The sequence below is a fragment of the Schistocerca piceifrons genome, chromosome 5, assembly GCF_021461385.2.
Source record: "Schistocerca piceifrons isolate TAMUIC-IGC-003096 chromosome 5, iqSchPice1.1, whole genome shotgun sequence".
Taxonomy (NCBI): Eukaryota; Metazoa; Arthropoda; class Insecta; order Orthoptera; family Acrididae; genus Schistocerca; species Schistocerca piceifrons.
In genome coordinates, this window is record NC_060142.1 from 62913517 (window position 1) to 62935971 (window position 22455).

A 22455-nucleotide genomic window follows, 5' to 3' on the forward strand; every position below is an offset into this window, starting at 1 on the left:
GGCATCGAACTCCATCCCAGAAACTGACATCCGGCACCACTACAACTCAATGCATTCACGTTTGCATGCTTGAATCCAGTTCTGGCGTTTTCACCGGTTATTAATGCACCAGCGTTTCATGTTTGCAGTGTCTTATCTCGCACTTGCATTAACCTGTGATCTTGCAAAGTTAGTCACTTAAATATATTATGTAGACAAACGTATTTCCGAAAATTCATTACTCTACGTTAATAATTTTTTAGTGTTGCGATATTTTTCCATCAGTGTATATCGGTCGGCGCCTGCGCGTTCGATAAGCAACGCTTCCTGGAAATTACCCATTTGCAAGTCAGTATATTCTAAGAAGTTAGAGGTGTGGTTAATTAACTATAGTTTAATTTATTTGTGAGATGGGTGTTTCAGTTCTCTGCCTGAAGTCAACCAGCAACCAGTTATAAACTTTTACTGCAGAATGTAAACCTCCATTATGGATTCATAGAATATCTTGGAAGTTCTAGTATTGTGACAGTACATTCTACAGTTCAACTCTAATTCGCCCTTGTTAGGAATCACGTACTGTATTATGATTTCGTTATTTTGCTTAGCCTTTTGCACTAAACTGTCCGCAACAAATTTTATTCTTATTATTAGCGATTTCCTGTTTGGCGTATTGTGCACCACTCGTATTTTCTCTGTTAAAAAATTTAAGTAGCTGCCTTCTTACGTCGATCGCTGTATTCCTTGCTCTTAATGTTCGGAAAACATGTATGACTCCAAAACATTTCAGCATATTAACTTTCTCGACCACTGACGTGTATTTGCCATTTTAAAATCGACGGCGCACAATTAGCTTACATATGAGAGGCACGTTTCGTGCTTCAGGTTTGCGGCCTTTTCTGTTCACACGCCCCGATTTATCTGCCCAAATACCGTTGATACTCACAGATTTTAGCGATTTTTCTCAACCAACCAATTCCAGGTTTACACACGACACGTAGCGGCTTGAGCAGACATTCATGCAGACAGACCGTTGGGTGGTAAATTTCCATTGAAAATAACGACTACGTATTTCCGCGTCTTCGTAATCTGCACTAGCGTCTAGATACTGAATAAATATTTCCAATGAGGCTACCATAACAAAATGGCTAGGAAAAAGTCCTTATGCATGGAACAATCACTATCTCTAGTAATCTGTATGTTAATTATACTATCTTTGCATTGGTTTCACGCACGTGTTGCGTGACGTAACAGAGGATTTGTTTTTATGTAGTTTTAGTACATGTGTCTCTATGTGGACGCATTTGTGTTCTGGAGGGAAATAGCAATAAATCTTCGAAAAGATAATTACTATGGCTAATGAAAAGAGAGCTATGCCTAATATGCTTGTCACTGGTATGTGTCACTGTTTTCTTATATTAGCAAAACTGACCTCTTTAAGGAACACTACACAGTTTGTTTTGTTTTTAACAGGGACTCCTGGTGTTGGAAAGTCAACACTTTGCCAACAATTGCAGGAACGCACTGGTTTTGAATGGTTGGACGTAGGTAATATTGCGAAGGAATTTGAATGCTTTGATGGTTTTGACGAAGTATATGGATGTCCAATACTCGACGAAGAGAGGGTGAGTTTCAAAAGAGAAAAAACAACGTGAAGTGAGTTGAACAATGCAATTTAACTTCAGTTTGTGTTTTGGTTGTTATTCAAAAAAAGCAATTAACGAACAAATCTTTGGAAAGCATTTTATGATGTCGCTGCGTGGAGTTCGCTTTATTTGGCTCGTTATGAAATTTTTTGTTTTGTAATTTACTGTCAGATTTCGCATATTATCGGTTTCGGTTGTCACTGTCAGCTATTTTTGTATCATGTTTACACCAGTTTGGATTATTGCACATTGAAGAACATGTCTTGCAACACGCTACCTAGAGTAAGTTTTGACAACATGCTTGAATTAATAAATGGATGCCTAGGTATTCATTATCTGACTATGAAGATTTATGATCAGCGAATATGTTGGTGTGTATATAAAGCTATACAGGAATGCATTAGCATATTATAATTGCTCTACAGTTACAACAGAATTTCCCTTGATAGGTCTAGTGTCAGAATACATAGGCGCCTGTATTATGTTATTGTCAACAGTCTAGCACCAGTTGCATCTACACCCATACTCTGCAAGCACTGGGAAGTGCAATGCAAAAGGTATCTTTCATTGTACTGTAATTAGTCAAATCTTGTCTTCGCGATCCCTGTGAGAGCTATGTAAGGGTTAGTTGTCCATGATTCACGACTTGAAGTTAGTTCTTTATACATTCGTAGCAGATTTTCATCCTTTAGTCTCCGTCCTCAAAGTGATTGCTAGTACAGGTTTCTCAGCCTCTCTGTGGCATTCTCCCATGGGTCAAACAAACATATGACCATTGATGCAGCCCTACTTCGTATACATCGATATCCCCTGTTCGTCCTATTTGGTATGGTTCCCTCACACTTTAACAGTATTCATGGATAGATTGTATGAGTATATTGTAAGCAGGGTTATTTGTGGATTAATTGCATTTCTCCTAATATTCTACCAATGGACTGAAGTCTTTCAGGGCTTTACACATGACTGACTGTGATTGTTCCACTTCATATCCTAAGTATTTGTGAGAGTTAACAGATTCATTGATTCTGTATCCATCAGTTACTATGTTTTTCCCATTTGTGAAATGTACAGTTTTACATTTCTGTGCTTTTAAAGTAAGTTTCCAATCTTTTGAAGTATTTTTTTTTTTTTTTTTTTTTTGCAGTTATTTCCAGCTTCATAATAGATGACTGCATCATCTTTGATAATTCTGACATTGCTAGTGATGATAATTTCTGAAACTTCATTAATATACAGCATGAAAAGCAAGGGTCCCATCTTGCCAGGGTCACACTTGAAGTCTCCTCCTTCTTGTGTCAATTACTCCATTCGAGACAACATATGTCCTCCATACCAGGAAATTCTCAGTCCAATCTCAAAGTTCACTGGATGCTCCATGTGATCTTACTTTTGATAAGTATGGTACCGAGGCAAATGCTTTTAGGAAGCAAAATAAAATAAAATAAAACTAAACGTCTACCTCAGTGCCTTGCTCCACCGCTTTCAGGATGCGATGTGAGAAAAGTAGTTCAGTTTCGCATGACTGATGTTTTCAGAATTCATTCTGTTTGAGATGGAGGTCATTATGTTTGAGGTACCTGATTACATTTCAGTTGAGACTGTGTTCTGAGATTATATAACAAATGGATATCAAGGATATTGAACAGTAGTTCTGTGTGTCACTTCTGCTACCCTTATTGTAGATGGGTGTGAGCTATGCTTACTTCTAAGCAGTGAACAGTTTTTTTTTTTTTTTTTGTTTGATGGATCTATAGTAGATTTTGGTTAAAAGTGGGGGTAACACAGCAACAAATTGTCGCTGGTACCAGTTTGTATGTCAACGTCCTCAGCAGAGTTCTAGTCTTTTTTGCTGCCATTGGATCTTATACGGGATGTTCAAAAATTTAGTGCCAAAACAGGGATGATGATAGTGATAAAAACAAATATGTTTTGTAAAGCAACCACATGTTCGAAATATTGCTGGAATACTGAGTATGCTGGTGGTTATTGTGTTAGATTGAGACTAAAACTGTTTTTTTTATTATTTATATTTTATTTATTTATTTTTTGTGACTAATGTGTTACAATATATGTTCAAAGTGAGTACCATTAACCAACCAAATGTGCTTCCAGGTCAACAGGGGTAGAATAGACTTCGTCTTTCAGAGAAAGAAATCTAATGGGGATCTTGCAGGTCATTTTGCATGTTCTCCCCAGCCGATCCACTGATTGCCAAAAGTTCTGCTTATTACTGCTTAGACTGGTTCTGCGAAGTGCACTGGCCCCCCATCATGCTGAAACCACATCCTATAATGTCAGCCTGTGAGCTTCAAACAACACTCTTATACCTTGCCAACCTGAGCTGACCAGTTAACATGTAAGGCCCAAATAAGTAGTCGCCCATGATACCATCCCACATATTTACTGCAGAACGTCTCTGATGACGTTGCACAACTGCAATACATGGGTTTGTAGACGATAAGGATGAAGCAGCTGTTTACACAACACATCCCATACTGAGCTATGCTGAATACCAAGCACAGCAGCAATTCTTTGTGCACTTGCCTCTGGATTGTTCTCAATGTGTAACAGTACTTCTACCTCAATATTATGTGTATGCACTGTCCTTAGTCTGCCTGCATCAGCTCTGCATACCATCACTGTGCTGATATTTCCAAGTCGAGCACGGTCTGCAGTAAATGTCTGACAATGTGGACATCTGTATGCAGGGAAACATTCATGGTACATTCTCTTGGCCCTTGGAGTTTTGCCTTCGGCTGCATCATAAGAAAAAGTGCATGTTTCACAGTTCTCCCCATGTATAGTGCTGCGTGTTGACCCTGCAAGTGTCATGCAGGCACTAGCACTACCCACTGTTCACTGATTGACTGTCAAAGAGCACGAGATCACAACATACTATGTATCTCAAATTAAGATTTGATGTAAAACACTAGACAAGACTTATATCGTCCCCACTCATGAATTACCTACATATGCTCAGTGCATACGCAATATGGGTTTCATACTAACGATTACAAAAGAACTGCTCAGTATTCAGATAACAGTCGCTAGCCTTCTGTGCGAGTTTGAATAAAGTTAAACATGTCCCCACTGGTATAGCACTTCTGTATTTTGTATTTTCCTTTACTATCCATGGCCCAACAAGATGATTTAGTACTTCAAAATAATTAGTGCAGTTATTAAACATCTGCCACCACACGTTTGGATTACGCAAAAGGTATTAACTATCTCAGTATGAGAGCTTCTTTCTACAATTTCGTCTTTGTTTCGAAATTACCGGCTGCAGTGACAGTTGCTGTTGGCAAAGCATATATCTTGATCACTGGAACATTGTATGTAGTTTTGTCTAGGCCTAAATGGAAGCATGTGTGCACATGTGTCGAAAAAGAGGGGTGCACAAACATGTGTGCTTCTTCCTGTACATGAGGCAGACGTAGGCGAAAGGCAATGAGGCAAAGGCACACAGGTGTAAATGCACCATAACGGTGAACTTTGGGAACACCATGTGTTACCAACTGTAAATTAGAGCAGACACTTATTACTAAAAATTTTGTACGTCTAATTCATCATACTACTTTTGTCTTGTTTTTTTTTTTTCTGTGAACTTCTAAATTGATAAGTAACATCTTTATTTCTTTATTAGGTGCTGGATGAAATGGAAGATAAAATGGCAGAAGGTGGAAAAATTGTGGACTATCATAGTTGTGATTTCTTCCCAGAAAGATGGTTTGACATAGTATTTGTGTTGAGAACAGACAACACTGTTCTATATGATCGTTTGGTCCAGCGGTAAGTATGCAGCAGAAAGAAAGTTAGTTCTCTTTTTTATGTCCTGATTTCTATATATAAATGCTGAGTAGTGGTCAATGATGACTCATGAAAAGCAGACTAATCTCTTAAGCCATTGAGATTACTACGCACTAGGGTGAAGAAGAGTGTTTTTGAAAGATATCGCCTGTAACTGCAACTAGAAACTCACAAATTAATGTTAATTGGTTATTTCACATCTTCTGCTGGCAGCATTAATGGATTCATCTCTACCCAACTGTTCTCTGTTGTCATGTACATACCTTCCATTAGGTCATCATCATGATCTTTTCATCTTTTGAAATTGAGTAAAGAGTTTCCTCTGTCCATTTACCATCCATTCACCTGATTACATAATATGCTCACCTAAATTTCATTTTCACCAGTTACCGTTACGTCAGGGGCATTAAACATCAAAACACAACACTTCAAGGATTTGTTACCCTCTGTCTTAGATTTTCACAAAACTTTGCACATTTGCTGATACTTATAACATAGGAACTTCTGCAAAACCTTTTAGCTCTCAGACTACAACTTTATTTTATATCAAATTTTAAATGTAATGGTGTTCTGATAACTGAGTTCTGCAAGAATGTCAATTCAAAATGGTACTTATCTATATAAATGTCCATAACTCAGGTATTTATGTAGCTTTTGGTTCAGTTATTGAAGCAGTAAAGTTGGCCTACAAGAAAAATTTTAAAAAAATGTTAATGTATGTCAGTTTTCAATTTCAGAAAAATTGTGAGTTGTGGAAAAATGCTTATATCACATTTCTCCAACTTGCTGGGAATCAAAATACTTTTTGCTGTGATAGAAAAGGGTCGTTTAAAGTAAGTTCATCCACTCACTGTCTCAGATGCAAGGGTATCAAATTAGCACATTTAAGTATAACTCATTCTAGGCAGGCAAGTTAACTTCCCCCTGCGGGTTCGGGGGTAAGAATAGGCCCGCGGTATTCCTGCCTGTCGTAAGAGGCGACTAAAAGGAGTCTCAAACTTTTCGGCCTTATGTGATGGTCCCCTCTCGGGTTTGACCTCCATCTTTCTAAATTCTTTCGAAGAGCGAGCCAATTGGGGAAGGGCGCCTTACATAGTGCACTGTATCCGTCGTGTATCGAGACCTTTAGCCGGCTTTCTCGTCGTTGCTTTGCTGTCCCGCTCGTTTTCCATCTCTTGGGCGAGGATACATCCCTGGGTGCGATTACCACACTGCACTCTGCGGTGTTGCTTTTAGCTACGACGACGACCTTGGACATTTTTGCACCTAAGATCCAGCACGGTAGCCAGTCCGTTGTGGTGGGGCCGCCATGTACCCTGTTAGTTGTAGCCCCCTGACAACACAGGGATCGCTCTACTGATGCCTGCACCGTTTACTCCCCATGTATGCCAAGGAGTAGATGCCCATCTCCCTGGGGCATTGGGACTCCCGGCAATGGCCATCCTGCCAGGTGGCCTTTGCTGTGGCTGGGTGGCGCCCATGGGGAGGCCCCTTGGTCGGAGTAGGTGGCATCAGGGTGGATGACACGCAGTGAAGCGTGGCACATCATCTCTTGCCGGTGGCCAGCCACCAGCAGACTCTAAGCGTTCGAGGGCTCATTTTAAAGCTAATGTTTATGACCCCAAATCGTTCCCATCCCTGGCCACACCATGGGAGGAACGAAAGGCAATGACGAAAGGCAATGAATGACAGTGGCATGTATTCGCCCAGGTATCTCGTCTGTACCAGAGCTGATAGGGAATCCTTTCTATCCGTGAAGCCTCAGTTCTTTGTCGAGCATTTAGAGGACAAGTTTGGGGAGGTGGAGGGCTTGTCCAACGCAAAATCATGGAATATAAGACCCTGGACCAACTGACCTACACTGAGGCTAAACGGAAATTTGAACGGCTACATCCCGTGCACATGATGTCATCTTATGCCTCCACTGTCACTCCTCTCCAGCTCCTTCAACTGCACCACATACAGTCAGCTCTCAGAGTCAGAGGACCTCACCTGCCCCCTTGACGATGGGGGCCACTTCTCTCACTGTTGCTCCCACACCACCTACCTCGGGAGCAGCACCCACTCAACCACCGGGGACACCAGCCCCCAATTCTAAGCCAGAGAAGCGTAAGTCTTCTTCGGCTTCTCTCGCTCGGAAGGGATTCCGTGGGTCACTCCCTTCCAAGGTTCCTATCAGTGGCACAGCAGACACCAACCAGTAGCTGAAGAAGCCACAGGTCGCTGGTCGTCGAGCTTCGCGATCGTCTTCAGTCCCGGAGACTGACTCCAGTAAGCCTTCTCAGCAACGGCAACCAAAGGAACAGCGAGAGAAAATGATATTAAAGACCCGTAAGACCAAGGCACCTGCGGTGGCATCTACTCCACCGCTACCTACAAGTTCTGCGTCTGAGGATGGGGTGGAGATTCTTGCGTCCGCTGAGGACCTCGATCTCGCCGGTCCCTCAGACGCAATGGATAGCACTTGCACAAGTGCTCCATCGGAGACAGCAGGTGACCCAGCGGCGTAATCTGCCTTTCCAGTCCCTTCACTCCTTTCTTAGCCATGGACAATATCATCCTCCAGTGGAACTGCTGCAGTTTCTTCCACCATCTAGCTGAGCTCCGACAACTTATCAGCCTTCACCCTTTCTTCTGCATTGCTCTTCAGGAAACTTGGTTTCCAGCAATGCGAACCCCCGCCCTCCGTGGCTATCGGGGTTATTATAAGAACCGGGCAGCTTATGAAAGGGTGTCTGGTGGCATCTGCACCTACGTCCTTCACTCACTTCACAGCGAGTCTGTCCCTCTACAAACACCTTTAGAGGCTGTCGCTGTTCGGGTGTGGATGCCACAGGCTGTTACTGTTTGCAGTCTTTACCTTCCACTGGATGGTGATGTCACGCAGCATGCCCTGGCTGCGCTGACAGCCCAATTGCCGCCACCTTTCTTGTTACTGGGCGACTTCAACGCCCATAACCCTCTGTGGGGTGGGTCAGTGGCAACAGGTCTAGGCACCACCGTTGAGCATTTATTGGCACAGCTCGATCTTTCGATTTTAAATGATGGTGCCTTCACATACTTCAGTGTGGCGCATGGCACGTACTCCACCATCGACCTTTTGATCTGCAGCCCTAGCCTCTTACCTACCGTCCAATGGAGTGTGCATGACGACCTGTGTGGTAGTGACCACTTTCCGATCTTTCTGTCACTGCCACAGCATCACTCTTCTGGGTGCCCTAGCAGATGGGGTATGAATAAGGCTGACTGGGACTTGGTCTCCTCCATTGCCACTATTGAGCCTCTCTCTAATGACGCCATTGATGTGGTGGTCCACACGGTCACCACCGGCATCGTTACTGCCACAGAATCTGCCATTCCCCGTTCTTCTGGGTCCCCTCGGCGGAGGACTGTGCCTTGGTGGTCGCCTGAGATCGCTGAAGCGATTGAAGATCGCCGGCAGGCGTACAGCGTCACAAGCAACATCCCTCCATAGAACACCTCATCGCCTTCAAACGGCTGCGTGCCTGGGCCCGCTGCCTTATCCGCCAATGCAAGCAGGAGTGTTGGGAGCGGTATGTGTCCACGATTGGCCTCCATGTCTCTCTGTCTGTCCATCGCAGGTCTGGACCAAGATTCGACGCCTCTACGGCTATCAGACCCCTGTCAGCGTCCCTGCGCTCTCACTGAATGGAGCAGTTTGTACTGACTCAGACGTCATCGCCAACCGCTTGGCAGACCATTTTGCTCTGAGTTCCACTTCTGCGAATTACCCACTGGCCTTCCGCTCCATTAAAGAGCAGAGGGAACGTCGGAGCCTTTCTTTTCGCACCCACCATCCTGAAACCTACAATGTTCCATTCAGTGAGTGGGAATTTCACAGTGCCCTAGCCGCATGCCCTGATACCTCTCCTGGGCCAGATCGCATCCACTGTCAGATGCTGAAACACCTTTCAGTGGACTGCAAGCGCCGCCTCCTCGTCCTTTACAACCGTATTTGGGTCGAGGGAGAATTTCCGTCACAATGGCGGGAAAGCATTGTCATCCCCGTTTTGAAACCTGGCAAGAACCCTTTTGGAGGTGGACAGCTACCATCCCATTAGCCTCACCAACGTTCTTTGCAAGCTTCTCGAACGGATGGTGAGCTGGCGCTTGAATTGTGTACTGGAGTCTCGGGGCCTTCTGGCTCCGTTTCAGGGTGGGTTCCATAAAGGCCGTTCCGCCGCCGACAATCTTGTGAGCCTGGAGTCTGCCATCCGTACTGGCTTTGCCCGCCATCAGCACCTGGTCACTGTCTTTTTCGACATGTGGAACGCGTACGATACGACATGGCGTCATCACATCCTTTCTACGCTTCATGGATGGGGTCTTCGCGGTCCACTTCCGATTTTTATATGCTATTTTCTGGCGCATCGTACCTTCTGCGTGCAAGTCGTGGCCTCTCATAGTTCCTCCCGAGTTCAGGAGAATGGGGTGCCACAGGGATCTGTTTTAAGTGTCTGCCTGTTTTTAATAGCAGTTAACGGGCTCGCTGTGGCAGTGGGAATGTCTGTTTCAGCGTCCTTGTATGCTGACGACTTCTGCCTTTATTATAGCTCTCATGGCATTGCAGCTGCTGAACGTCAGCTGCAGGGCGCTATCCGCAAGGTGCAGTCTTGGGCTGTAGCGCATGGCTTTCAATTTTCGGCTGCTAAGACCTGCGTTATGCATTTCTGCCGGCGACGCACTGTTCATCCGGAGCCGCAGCTTTACCTTGATGACGAACTTCTTGCTGTGGTGGAGTCACATAGGTTTTTGGGTGTGGCTTTCGATGCCCAGTTGACTTGGCTGCCTCATATTCGGCAGCTTAAACAGCTGTGCTAGCGGCATCTAAATGATGTGCAATGCTTGAGCCACATCAGATAAGGCGTCTACCAATCTACCCTCTTACGGCTCTATCAGGCGTTAATCCAGTCCTGTCTGGATTATGGGAACCTGGCTTATGGCTCAGCATCCCCATCTGCGTTGCGGGTGCTGGACCCAATCCTCCACAGCGGGATACGCTTTGCCACTGGTGCTTTCCGGACCAGCCCTGTGGACAGCATACTTGTGGAGGCGGCAGTCCCTCCACTGCAGTTACGGCACCAATGTTTGCTGGCCGCTTACGCTACGCATGTTTTCAGCTTGCCCGGGGATCCTAACTATCGTCTACTATTCCCACATCCCTCTCCCAGAATGTCAGCCCCTTGCCGGTTGTACGATCGTGGTCCGCATCAGAGAGCTTCTCTCTGGGCTTGGGGCTTTACCTCTTCTGCCTCCTTTCCGGGCACCTTTGCGTACACTCCCGGTGTGTGTGCCTCGCCCTCGCCTTCGGCTGGAATTGGCACAGGGCCCGAAGGACTTAGTCCCTCCGGAGGCCCTCCGCCGCCGCTTTCTTTCCATCCTCGCAACGTATCAGGGCTCTGGCATAGTTTACACTGACGGCTCAGTGGTTGCTGGTCATGTCGGTTATGCTGTGACTCTAGGGGACCTCTATGAACAACATTCATTGCCAGCTGGCTGCAGCGTTTACACTGCTGAGCTGGTCGCCATCTTTCGAGCCCTAGAGTATATCTGCTCCTCCTCAGGTGAGTCCTTTGTTATCTGTAGCAATTCCCTGAGCGGTTTACAAGCTCTCGACCAGTGTTTCCCTTGTTCTCGTCTGGTGATGGCTATCCAGGAGTCCCTGCATACTGTTGCTCGTTGCGGCCGCTCTGTGGTCTTTGTGTGGACCCCAGGCCATGTTGGCATACCTGGCAATGAAAATGTTGACCGCCTAGCGAAAGAGGCCACCAGTAAACCATCTCTGGATGTTGACCTCCCGGAGACTGATTTGCGAGCAGTCTTACGCCGCAAAATTTTCGTGCTATGAGACGATGAATGGCGTGATCTGACCACCCGTAACAAACTCCGTGCCGTCAAGGAGATGGCGACTGTGTGGCACTCCTCCTTGCAAGTCTCTTGCAAGGAGTCTGTCGTCCTCTGCCGACTGCGCATTGGGCACACACGGATGACGCACGGCCACTTATTGCGCCGTGAGGACCCCCCTCTATGTTGCTGCGGCTCTACATTTTGTTGGACTGTCCACTTTTAAGTGTGCTCAGGCAGACGTTTGCGCTGCCTGACACGCTCCCCGCCCTTTTAACAGATGACTCTGCCATGGTGGACTTAGTTTTGTGTTTTATTCGTGCAGGGGTTTTTTATCATTTAATCTGAGTGTTTGTTTTCTTGTGTCGATTCCGGCCTTTGGCCTATGATTTTAAACTGAGTTTTTACTGTGTCCTCGGTGGTTGGCCCCTTTCCCCCCCCCCCCCCCCCCCCCCCCCCCCCCCCCCCCCCCCCCCCCCCCCCCCCCCCCCCTCTATGGTCGGCCAACCACTGTCACACTCAGTGTGATTTTAATTTGTTTTGTCTGATCTCTGAGTATTTCTTGTCCTGTGTCGTCTGCCATCTTTTCTGTTGTTCGTTTTTTTATTCTGTGTGGGTGGTTTTAGTTTTTTGGAAAAAGGGACCAATGACCATAGCAGTCTGGTCCATTTAATCCCACAAACCAACCAACCAAGTTAACTTTGCGTGAAAATGTATTTCCTTTCATTTGACTAATTCAGTAATTTTTAAAGACTATAACATATGTTATTTGTGTGTTCAGCCAATCACCTGCTCACAGTGATAAAAAAGTGTTCTAGGCAGCAGTAGCATGTTTGAAACCTTCTTGATGTGCGACCCTATCATTCCACTTGCGTGAAGTATGTTTTAAGTGAATTAGTGCTCACTTAGCTGCAATGGAAAATGTGAATTCATGCAATGTTGGAAAATTGCTAAAAACACCATGTCATTTGACAATCTGTACCTTAGTAAAAACTCTACAAAAAATCGAAGAGCTGAGCAAAGACCAGCAAGATTCGATATTGCTGCGATCCAGTGTAAGCTTTCCAGAAGATCAAGAAAGTGCTGCAATATGTGGACATCACAGATACTGTTACTTAAAAGTTTTTGAAAGTCATCAAAGAATTTGTTGTAATCCTTTCAAAAAGCAGAAACAAACAGCTAAAAAAATCTTTGAGGTCAGTTTGCTTGTCTTATCGTGTTACATGATTGGTGGAAGTAGACGCCCAAAACAGCCTTGCCATGTCCACTGCATCATCTTTTGCCGACTTTACTATAGTCAAAAGTAGAGGTCTGCATGGGTAAGAAAAAGGCTATCTGCAGAACTCTTCTCTGCATCTGCAGTTTAGTAAAGCAATTTAAGATTAAATTGCTGCTGTGGCAAGACTTGTACCTGGCCCGAATTTTCATATTCTGAACTCTGCCCTCATTTGATTGAATCAAGGCTGGACATTTTCAGTGATACATTAAATTTAAACATTCATTATTATTATTATTTCCCCTATTTTCATAAGAGTGTGGCACAAAGTGTATTTGTTCATTATTTACGTAGAAATCAATTTGACGAGATGAAATTTTATGCCAAATGTTTAACATTTTATGCACAGGATTCACAATTTAGATAACTATATTGTAATATCACATGGCCTGCCACATTACTGATATGGTTGGCAAATAATAACGTACTGTCAATTATTGTTGTGACGGATTGTCACAAATGAATTCCAAACAGGTGGTAAATGATATGATCATTGCACGCATAAAATGTAAGAATTGAAATATATGTACAGTTAAAATGAACACTTACCTTTTGTTGTCTGGGTCTATACACTCAAAGACAACAGAGGAAAACTCAGGAGTTGTTTCATCTGGGAGAAAACTGGGAAAAACCCAGGAATTTTTCATTGTTTGAATCTTCAGTTACATTTTTGTAATTTGGCTGGTAAGAACTGACACTCTAACTAAGAATTTTTTTGTATCTTGCTACTGCAGAACAGTATCACAACAATAAAACTTAAAACTCGAAAAAACTGAAGTTACAAAGGAAATGTGCCATTTACAACAACAAAACACAGTGCACATACAAGTATTTGCCAACAGCAAAATGTGTCAAAGGCTTTAGGACAAAGACAGTGGAATACTTCATAACAACAAACTGCTTCCAACGAGTGTGACATCACAAGTGTTTACATTAAGTTCATTTGAGCAGTTGACAGCAGGCTTATGTGTGCGTGCACAGTTGAGTTGCATGTGAGCAGTACCTTATCCCGATCCTGGCTACTTTAAGTGTGGCTGTTAGCTGTATCAGCAGTAGCAACAAGCATCCAGATGTGATCCAGAAAAATTTTTCTGGTATGTCCAAGTAGCCAGATTCACATGTGTGCAGATTAGTCTGAGTTGTAGTGGGGTGAGGGTAGTCTCCACATGACCGATGTTTATGTTTAGTGATTTTGCTGTTTCTTATTTGTTTACAGTTCTCATGTCAAATGAAAACAAAATGGATTCCTATTGCCAGGAGCTATCAAGGAAATTTAAATACATTCTTATAATTATGGAAGGCTAAAATATTTCAGTTTTCTGATTTTATTTTATTTACACGTTTTTGGCAGTCGAGCATTGATTGCCTTGCAGAATAATAGTTATTATTGTCAGTTTTGTAAATAAATGTCTCTTTTGTTCATCTTTTCCGCAGAAGCAGTCAGTTTATCAGAAACTGTTTCATTTCTCATTGTTGGCTAGTTTAAACTGTACACAGAATTTCAAGTGCACATTTTCATCTTGTGGCATGTGTGGCATTATGTCATATTAAAGAACCAAACATGAGATAATACAGTACTGGTACTCCAAGAAAATATGCATCTCAAAATTGCACTGAGAAGCTAAATATCAGGTTGCAGCCTACTTCATTGTGAATCTGGACATATGAATATGCACTTTAAGCTGAATTATGCATTTTAAAATGGTTTACGAAATTCTAATGCCCTTAGAGTTTCCTTTAATATCCTATTTCCTTTATGATGTAATGTGAGATCTCTTAATGCTATATGTGTATGAACGTACAGGCTTCCTACGTCAATGTAGCTGCCCATGCGCAGTAATGCCTGTTTTCTGGCACACTATAGCAACTGCTGAAATGAACCTATTTCTTAACAGTTTGCAGGAAAATATTGCAAATGGTGCTTTGAAAAGCATTACTTTCAAAGTAAATTTACTTTTATGCAAGATTAAATTATGTTACTGTGAGAATGGGCAGTGAATTTCTTAAAATCACAAAGCGTTTGACTCTAATTTAAAACTTAACACTTTGAGGATGAGCCACTTAGAAAAATTTCGAGCTCAAAAGACCAGAAATTAATGTCATCATTTGAAATTTTACTGTCACATTTGTGTGAGGTATCTCAAAGTATAACACATGCAAAAAAGACCAATATTATACGTGAAAGATTAGCTTCTCTTGTGGATTCCCTGTGTACATTAATTCAAACTATTAACTTTTCCTATTTTTATGTTCATGCTACTTAACAATGATGTTGCTATTGGCTAACTACATCACGTGTCCTAAGTTCTGAATATCTGTTGTCATTGGAGGGTGATATGATGTTTTGTGAGCTATGATTGGCATAAAAAAGTGTATTGCAATCTTGATTTCAGTGCTTCGGAAACTAACATGCTATGTTTGGTGGAATTCGAATTTATACTTTCATAATATGAAAATTTGCAGGGTAACATAATATAAAAATATGCAGGGTACATGTGCATTTTTAACCAGGAAATCTGGGACTTTTTTTTTTCATGTCTGTGTATACACCCTGGTTATACAACTTTTTCTTTGCCGTGACTATGGGTCAGAGTGTAAGTACATTTATAGATATTGATATAACCAGTCTAACACTTGTGATGTAGGCTGTTGTTGGGAATAAAACGTGAAGTACTGTTCAGTAGAAACTCTTTCTCATAGCACTGTTCAAAGGCGAAGTTCACAGACACAAGCAAGGATTTGCTGATTAACTTGAAGAGACTAACTCTTTGTCTAACTTGGTTTTTGCCAGACAGGGTGCTCTTCTGCTAACTGTGGACTACACATTAACTGGATTGTGGTCTGGCATAGAACTAACCAAATGTCCATGTGTTGGTCTGTTTGAAGACAGGCCACTGACAGGGGTGCGGAGAACTTCTGTGGGCATGTCTTGCTACTTTCGCCTCATGGATGTGGCCAGTGACGCTCTGAGAGTGAAGAGCGTCTTTGAGGTGTCAATAGCAAATGACAGCACTGTGCCTATTGACTACACCACAATTACTGAAATACATTTTGCTTGTGGGTTTGTGCTTGGTTACCACAGGGCCCCAGCCTTTGCAGCATCTTTTCCCTTTCGTGCTGCATGTCTATCCTCTTGTTATCCTTTTTGCCCTCCCTTGGGGAACATGTCTAAGATGTTGTTGGAAATGTTTTGCACATTCAGTCGTTGATATCAGAACAGTCTTTCCGCTATCTTTCATTTCTTCTTTCTTTTTTTTTTTGTTCCCCTCTTTTGTACAACTTTTTGCACTCTTCAGCAAAATAATAAAAAAAGGTGTCCTGAGCAATTTGCATGTGGATAATTTGAAGTAAAGTTGACCAAAAAATAGATGTTCGAAAAAAAAAAAGTGAAATTCAACGTTTTATATTCCTCGAAGTAATTGCGAGATGCCCTCGATACTTGGCATGTAGTAACTTATCAGTACAAGGTTTTAGCATATAAAATTTCATTCTCCTGCTGCTTGCCAAGAGTTTCCAAATTCAGGGCAAAATGGATGATTTTTCTATAAAGGCCAGAAATGTCATCGATGATGTTGACCCACAGTCAGACGATATTTTTTAAGAGAATAAACCACCATGTGACTATATTACTGTATTTGTCTTCTGTACTATCTAGATTTTGCCTTTCTGTCATCAAGTACAGTACTAGAAGTTATTAGGTCATTAACATGTGCCGGCTGCTGTGGCCGAGCGGTTCTAGGCGCCTCAGTCCAGAACCGCGCTGCTGCTGCTGCTGCTGCTGCTGCTGCTGCGGTCGCAGGTTCGAATCCTGCCTCGGGCGTGGATGTGTGTGATGACCTTAGGTTAGTTAGGCTTAATTAATTCTAAGTCTAGGGGACTGATGACCTCAGATGTTAAGTCCCATAGTGCTTAGAACCATTTTTAACATGTCATATATCTGTTAAGGCAGCAATACACAGTCAAATAGCTGTTTTTATTCTCTCCAAAAAGTCTGCTTTTGGCTCAATTTTGCAAAAAGACTTTTCTGCAAACTATTTTAAACAGTTTTTATTAGAAAGATTATGTTCTAGATCACCTAAAAAACTATATTTGGTTTTGCCGTGCAAGCATACAAGGCCCTAAAGAAGAATGACAAGATGGAAGTGCACTGAAAATCGGCCCATATTCCGCTGGGTCTCAAGTTAACTCTGATGTCTCTTATAGAAGTGGATGATGATCTTGGGATCCTGTATAAAGAAATGCTCATGAGGTTTGGGAACCTGTGGTAAAAAAAAATAAAAAAAATAAAATAAAATAAAAAACTAACCCATGGCTGCTGTTGCACAGCTGTCGGGCAGGTCCCTATGGTGATGGGAATGCTTGTTTTCTTATTTAAAACCGAACCAACAGTGGTTTAGCCACTATGGACCATACCAACACATTTATACGATTTTTCATGTGTACACTTACGTTTCACATTAACTGTAAACTTTGCTAATACTAAGTATGCTATACCTTAAACCAGAATTAAACTGGTATGTAGTATTGAATTAATGATCATGAAACTGTAACAATGTTCCTTGGGAATATGTGCAGTTGTTCATGCAATATTTCATCAAAATCCATTATGGTTATGCGGGAACCTCTAGGCCACTTGACCCTACAGGAAGATAATATTGTCAGTCTGCACTAATTTGTCTGGAAATACAGAGCTCCTCTCAGACGGTGCAGTGGATGCTGAAATATAATGTTCAGGATCTTTAGTTATACAAAAGTAACCTTTAATTGTGAAAATTGTTTGATACAGCACTGAATGGAGTAAATTTGAAGTTTTAGTCATTTCCCCCTCTCCCCGCCCCCCTTTCCCAACACTGTTAGTTTCCAACATACCTGCTAGGTGATATGCACAAATGAGTTACTCCAACAGTCATCATTGAGTTGTTTAACAGTGCAGAGTGTGCACAATGTTGTTTAGCTTTCTTGAAACCAAATCCACTACTACAGTTCTGAGACAATTAAAGATGGAGTGTTTATTCTTCCACTTATGGGGAACATCAGTGAGCTGCATCGTTGGAAAACACAAGCAGTTGTCACCATCTACACATCAAGATTTGCTTTGTAGGATTTGCCTTGAAATTGATTACAGGTGGGACATTCGTCGTGCTACGAAAAGTAGCTACATTGAACATTGTAAATAAAACTTGGAAGATATACTGCAGTCAGTGCTGTATCAAACATTTTTGGAAGTTATTTACCTTTTAATTGTGAAAAAGTTAGTTTTATATAATTAAGTTATAAACATCCTGTATAAAGCATACCAGTTTGGAAAGAGCTGTATCTACGTTTTACACCACACCACCAGGCTATCTGGTTACAGTCTTCCACAAATTAGAGTTTGCTGTTGATATATTTCAAAATTTCCTCTTTGGAAATGCCAGTGTCTCTTGTGGATTTTTCCTCCAACAAATCTTCAGATTCACCAAAAAACCCATAAAGTTTCTGTTCCTTTGCAGGAATGTTAGACGTGATCTACTCGTTATGTTTGAGTTGTGGAAACTTCCTTGCAGCGTAATTCCCAGCTTGCTTTAGAACTTAATATTTCTTACATCTCGGAAAACATTCCTCACACCTCTAGAAACAGCTTCACGCGGACAATCAATAGTTTCTTTTAAGTTTCTGAAAATGTAGCAACCAAGTAATACACGAAACCGATCCAAGTAACACAAACGTGACTTTACTCTTAAACCTCTGAACAGTAACTGAAATAAGCTTCTCATGACTCCACGCGTAACAGGAACAGAACTATTCATAGACTTCCGAACAATAACAGAAATAAGCCTCTCGTGACTCCACATGTAACAAGACACGCAACAGTTGATGTGAGCAGTACAATCTGGAAGAACATAGAGAACATCAGTTAGCATTACTCCGTGAATATATAGGCACAAGTCACTGGCAGATGGCTCGATGGAGTCCATACATTTATAGGTCATTGGTAGATGGTGCGGCAGAGACCGCATCGCGTGCATGCCTCCCATAGGGGCGGTCTCCAGTGGCTCGACCCCAGACACAGTTTGCAACTGCTTCAAGCACACAGGTGCAGCGACACCACACTTGGTGTGCTCACTCTCACGTGCACTAGTAGCAGGATACAGAACACCTCTCCCTCATGCAAAGTGGGTGCCCAAGCAGCAGAGGAGATGCAGGCTGCCTGACGAGAGACAGTGGGTCCAGAGCCAGTGTCGACTGCAGGGCAGGACAATATGCTGAGCGGGCACCGGAGCCTAGGGCTGGAACGTGTGAAGATGCGGGCATGCTCAAGGGTAGTAGACCCGTGCGGCACCTGATGACAGTACCGGAAGGAGCGTGCCGTTGCCATCTCTATGTCATCATCAGCAGGCAGGTCGCCGTATGGAGGAGACGGGGCTGGACCCACAGATATGATGGTGAGGGGGCTGGTGGAAACAGCCCAATGGGAACAGCAGGCAGCAGCAATGGACCCGAGGCTGAAGATGGACTGTCGTCCAGCGCCAGGGAGCTGGAACCACGTGGAAGAGGCAGCAAGTGGGATAGGGGTTGCCTCCACAGCAGGCAACGATGGGCTTGAGGTGAATGGCAGCAGGGCAAGTTGTGACGAAAGGGCTTGCACCTGCGAACCAGTAGTTTCCAGCACCAAGCGGGTGCACAGCTGATCAAAGGGCATGCCACCAGCCCATCGACCATACGGTTGTCGCAAAGACGGCACCCCTGGCGGCAGACAACAGTGGCTGGTAACCACTTGGGACAGTGGCCAAAGCCTTGGGTCCACACTGGCAGTCCTCGTGTGAAGCAGCAGGATGAACCCAACCGTGGCAGGTGCGACACAGACCAAAAGTGTAATGGAACAAACCATTTCCTTGTAAGAGGCAGATGCCGTAAATTGCCCCAACAGTGCAATGTTCTTTTTGGTATAACTGATCAGCTTCTGCATGACCGGTATCAAAGACAGCGAGCCTAACTCATAGGTTTGAAAATTCAATAATGTCGTTGCAGCACTCATCTTGGTCTGGAGCACCCATGTTGGTCTGTAGCTGGAGCACTCAGTAAAAAACATGTAACTTGGTAAAAAACTTGGGAGAAGTTACAAGCATTGGAGACATAGTTCACAGCCACGTCCATATCCTGAGCAACGTTTGGCAAATGGCATGAAGGCGATGTGGCCTTTCTTCTGACAAGCATTACAAGTAACCTAGTGCCTAGGGCGCGCCAAATGTTTTTGCTGGACAAAACAGAAAGGACAAGATGAAAATGGAAGAACGTCGTTGCTGGTGCTGTGGCAGCTGCAGATGCTTGGGCTGGCCATGCCCGTCGCTGGGCCTGCATGTTTAGTGTCACCACTACCGCTTCTTTGTGCAAGCTATCTGTTGTGGTAGTGGGCACATCTTGTGACATGACTGCCACATGACCCCATGATTCAGTTTGGTTGCCCGCTGCTAAGAAACTTCAAAAGATTATTCTGTTTACAAAACTTTGCCTATTGGGTTTTTCATAGTGTAAACCCTTCTGGCACACTTCCTTGTCTGGAGCTAAACTGGTAATTGTGTTGCACATCATAGAGTCTGCATGAGAGCAATTACAGGCATCAGTAACTAATTGACACTTGCAGCTAAGACTGTGAAGTTCAGCCAGGCCCTGTGTGACTGGTTTGGTTTTCTTGTGGCATTGGTAGAGTTCAACTCGCTCTGCTATGATAGATGTTTGTTTGCGATAGTAGTTGGACACTCAGCTGTACATGTGATCAAAGAAAGAGCTGCCAGTTCTTGTAAAGGAAGCTTCCCAATCCTTGACTGAATCATCATACGGAGGAAAAGTAGATGGAGAAACTGGTAGAACAGTACCTTGTCTTTTAATGGAAGCCGACGAAGTGGTCACTGCCGAAGAAAGCTATTCAGTCATGGCCAGTAGCACAACATCCATAATGACTAAACCTGATGAAACTGCACATAAAGACTATACGGAAATCATTCCAAATTTGTCGCCAATCGTTTAGTAACCAAGTAATACACAAATCCAATCCAAGTAATACAAATATGTCATTTTTCATAAACCTCTGAACAATAACAGAAATAAGCCTCTCGCAACTCCACATGTAACAAGAAACAGAATGAGTGATGTGAGTGGTACAAACTGAAAGAACATAGAGACCATCTGACAGCAGTGCTCAATGTGTGTATATAGCGGGTCATCGGCAGACGATGGGGCGCAGACTGCGCTGCGTGCACGCCTCTTACAGGTGGCCTCCAGCAGCAGGCCCATGCTGATACAGTTGGCAACTGATTCGAGCACACACACAATGTGACACCACACTTGGCACACTAACACTCACTTGCACTAGTAGCATGATACAGCATATGGCACTCACTGCACTGTACTTTGGCTTCATATTAGTAAGGAAGTGTGCCATCTTTGGAAGTTTTGAAAGCTAAAATGTCTTTGCTGACAAGATTGATTTTTTTGTCATAGCTACAATCAAACTCAGTGGGACTGCCGTAACTTTCACCTCTCTCTTACTAGTCAGTTATTCACCTCTGCTCCCCTCCTCCCAGCACAGCCTCCCGATGCTGCATGTAACAGCCCTATCCTGTCACCATCACATCCCTGCATGCACCCACAGGCAGCAGTATTACGTTGTCCAACTTTACAGGCTTTATCAAGTTTTAAGTCCTAGTTTTGTGTCCAGTGTAATAATACACTTTTTTATGTGCATAATGAGCCACTGTATCTTTGATTTTCTTCTTGTCATCAAATGCTTACCATGTTTCTGTCAAATCAACAATTTAAATTTGGTTTCATGGAATAGAGTGAAATCTTCTTGTCTCACCTTACATGAAATTAGGTCCATGGTGTTCATTTTATTAAAGCATACTCACCAGTGTTTGACTTTGATGTAGTCACTCAGTAACTGCAAAGTGTTCACTGAAAGCAGCAAAAACTTGGCAAATCACAGGTAGCCAGTGGCCAGGGTTGGCATCCAGAATGTGTCCCCATAAACTGTTCGAAAGGTAAGGGTGCAGCAACCTTAGTCACTAGATGCAGTTGCTGCACAGCCATCTGTGAACACTGTGACAGTGGCCAGAAATGGATCGATTTCATCACAAGTCTGATGCTGTAGTTGTGCAGCTTTTGGATGCCCATTAGTAATCTTAAGCCAAACTTGTTTTTCAGTAACCATTTATTTATTATGATTCTTAGGGACTCTGTCCTGTGTCCAGGGAACCTCTATTTTTTTTATGACTTTTGAGCTTTAAGTAGCGTATTTATGCCACTTGTATGTGTGCCTAATTTTTATTTGCGATTATGTCCTCGAATTTTCATCATAGTTATATACAAATACAAAATGTATTTAATTGTGGGTGTGTATCACTTAACAATGTTTTCAAACCATATTGTGGCTAAGATGGCTTGTTTTGTCATGTTCTAGCGGATACAGTGGAAAGAAACTGGAAGACAATATACAGTGTGAAATATTTCAAACAATACTGGATGAAGCGTTGGGTTCCTACAAAGAAGACATTGTGCATGCATTGCCAAGTAATAGTGCTGATGACATGGAGAATAATGTAGAAAAGATCTTGCAGTGGCTGGAACACTGGAGAAATAGTTGAAAGTAAAACTATGATGTACTGACACTATCAATTTGAATGTGTTGGAACAGAAATATCAGTATATTATAGTGGTACAGTGATGACAATGTTTAAAGTGCCAGTGCATACTCTGCCAGGACGTGTAATGGAAGCCATTTCAGTGTAGTTCCAGTGTTATGCTCTCAAGTTGTTCTGTTATATTCTGTGCTCTGTTTCATTCTGTTGACGTGAAATACAGTGATTATTATGATTAACTATTGTGAGAAAGTATTGTATATTGACA

General features: G+C 43.0%; 1 protein-coding gene across 1 annotated transcript; it reads left to right on the forward strand.

The window, feature by feature from the left end:
- The first annotated feature begins 1190 nt into the window (after positions 1 to 1190).
- On the forward strand, positions 1191 to 22426 carry LOC124798159 (adenylate kinase isoenzyme 6). Its single transcript, XM_047261440.1, has 4 exons — positions 1191 to 1371; positions 1450 to 1601; positions 5266 to 5411; positions 22010 to 22426. Exons 1-4 carry the CDS (start codon positions 1329 to 1331, stop codon positions 22191 to 22193), a joined length of 525 nt encoding a protein of 174 aa, XP_047117396.1. The 5' UTR covers positions 1191 to 1328; the 3' UTR covers positions 22194 to 22426.
- Positions 22427 to 22455: the final 29 nt, after the last annotated feature.

Coding starts and splice junctions, on each gene's coding strand:
- LOC124798159 (XM_047261440.1), top strand. CDS start 1,329: ATGGCTAATGAAAAGAGAGCTATGCCTAATATGCTTGTCACTG. Junction 1,372..1,449: donor GCCTAATATGCTTGTCACTG/GTATGTGTCACT, acceptor TGTTTTTAACAG/GGACTCCTGGTGTTGGAAAG. Junction 5,412..22,009: donor TATGATCGTTTGGTCCAGCG/GTAAGTATGCAG, acceptor GTCATGTTCTAG/CGGATACAGTGGAAAGAAAC.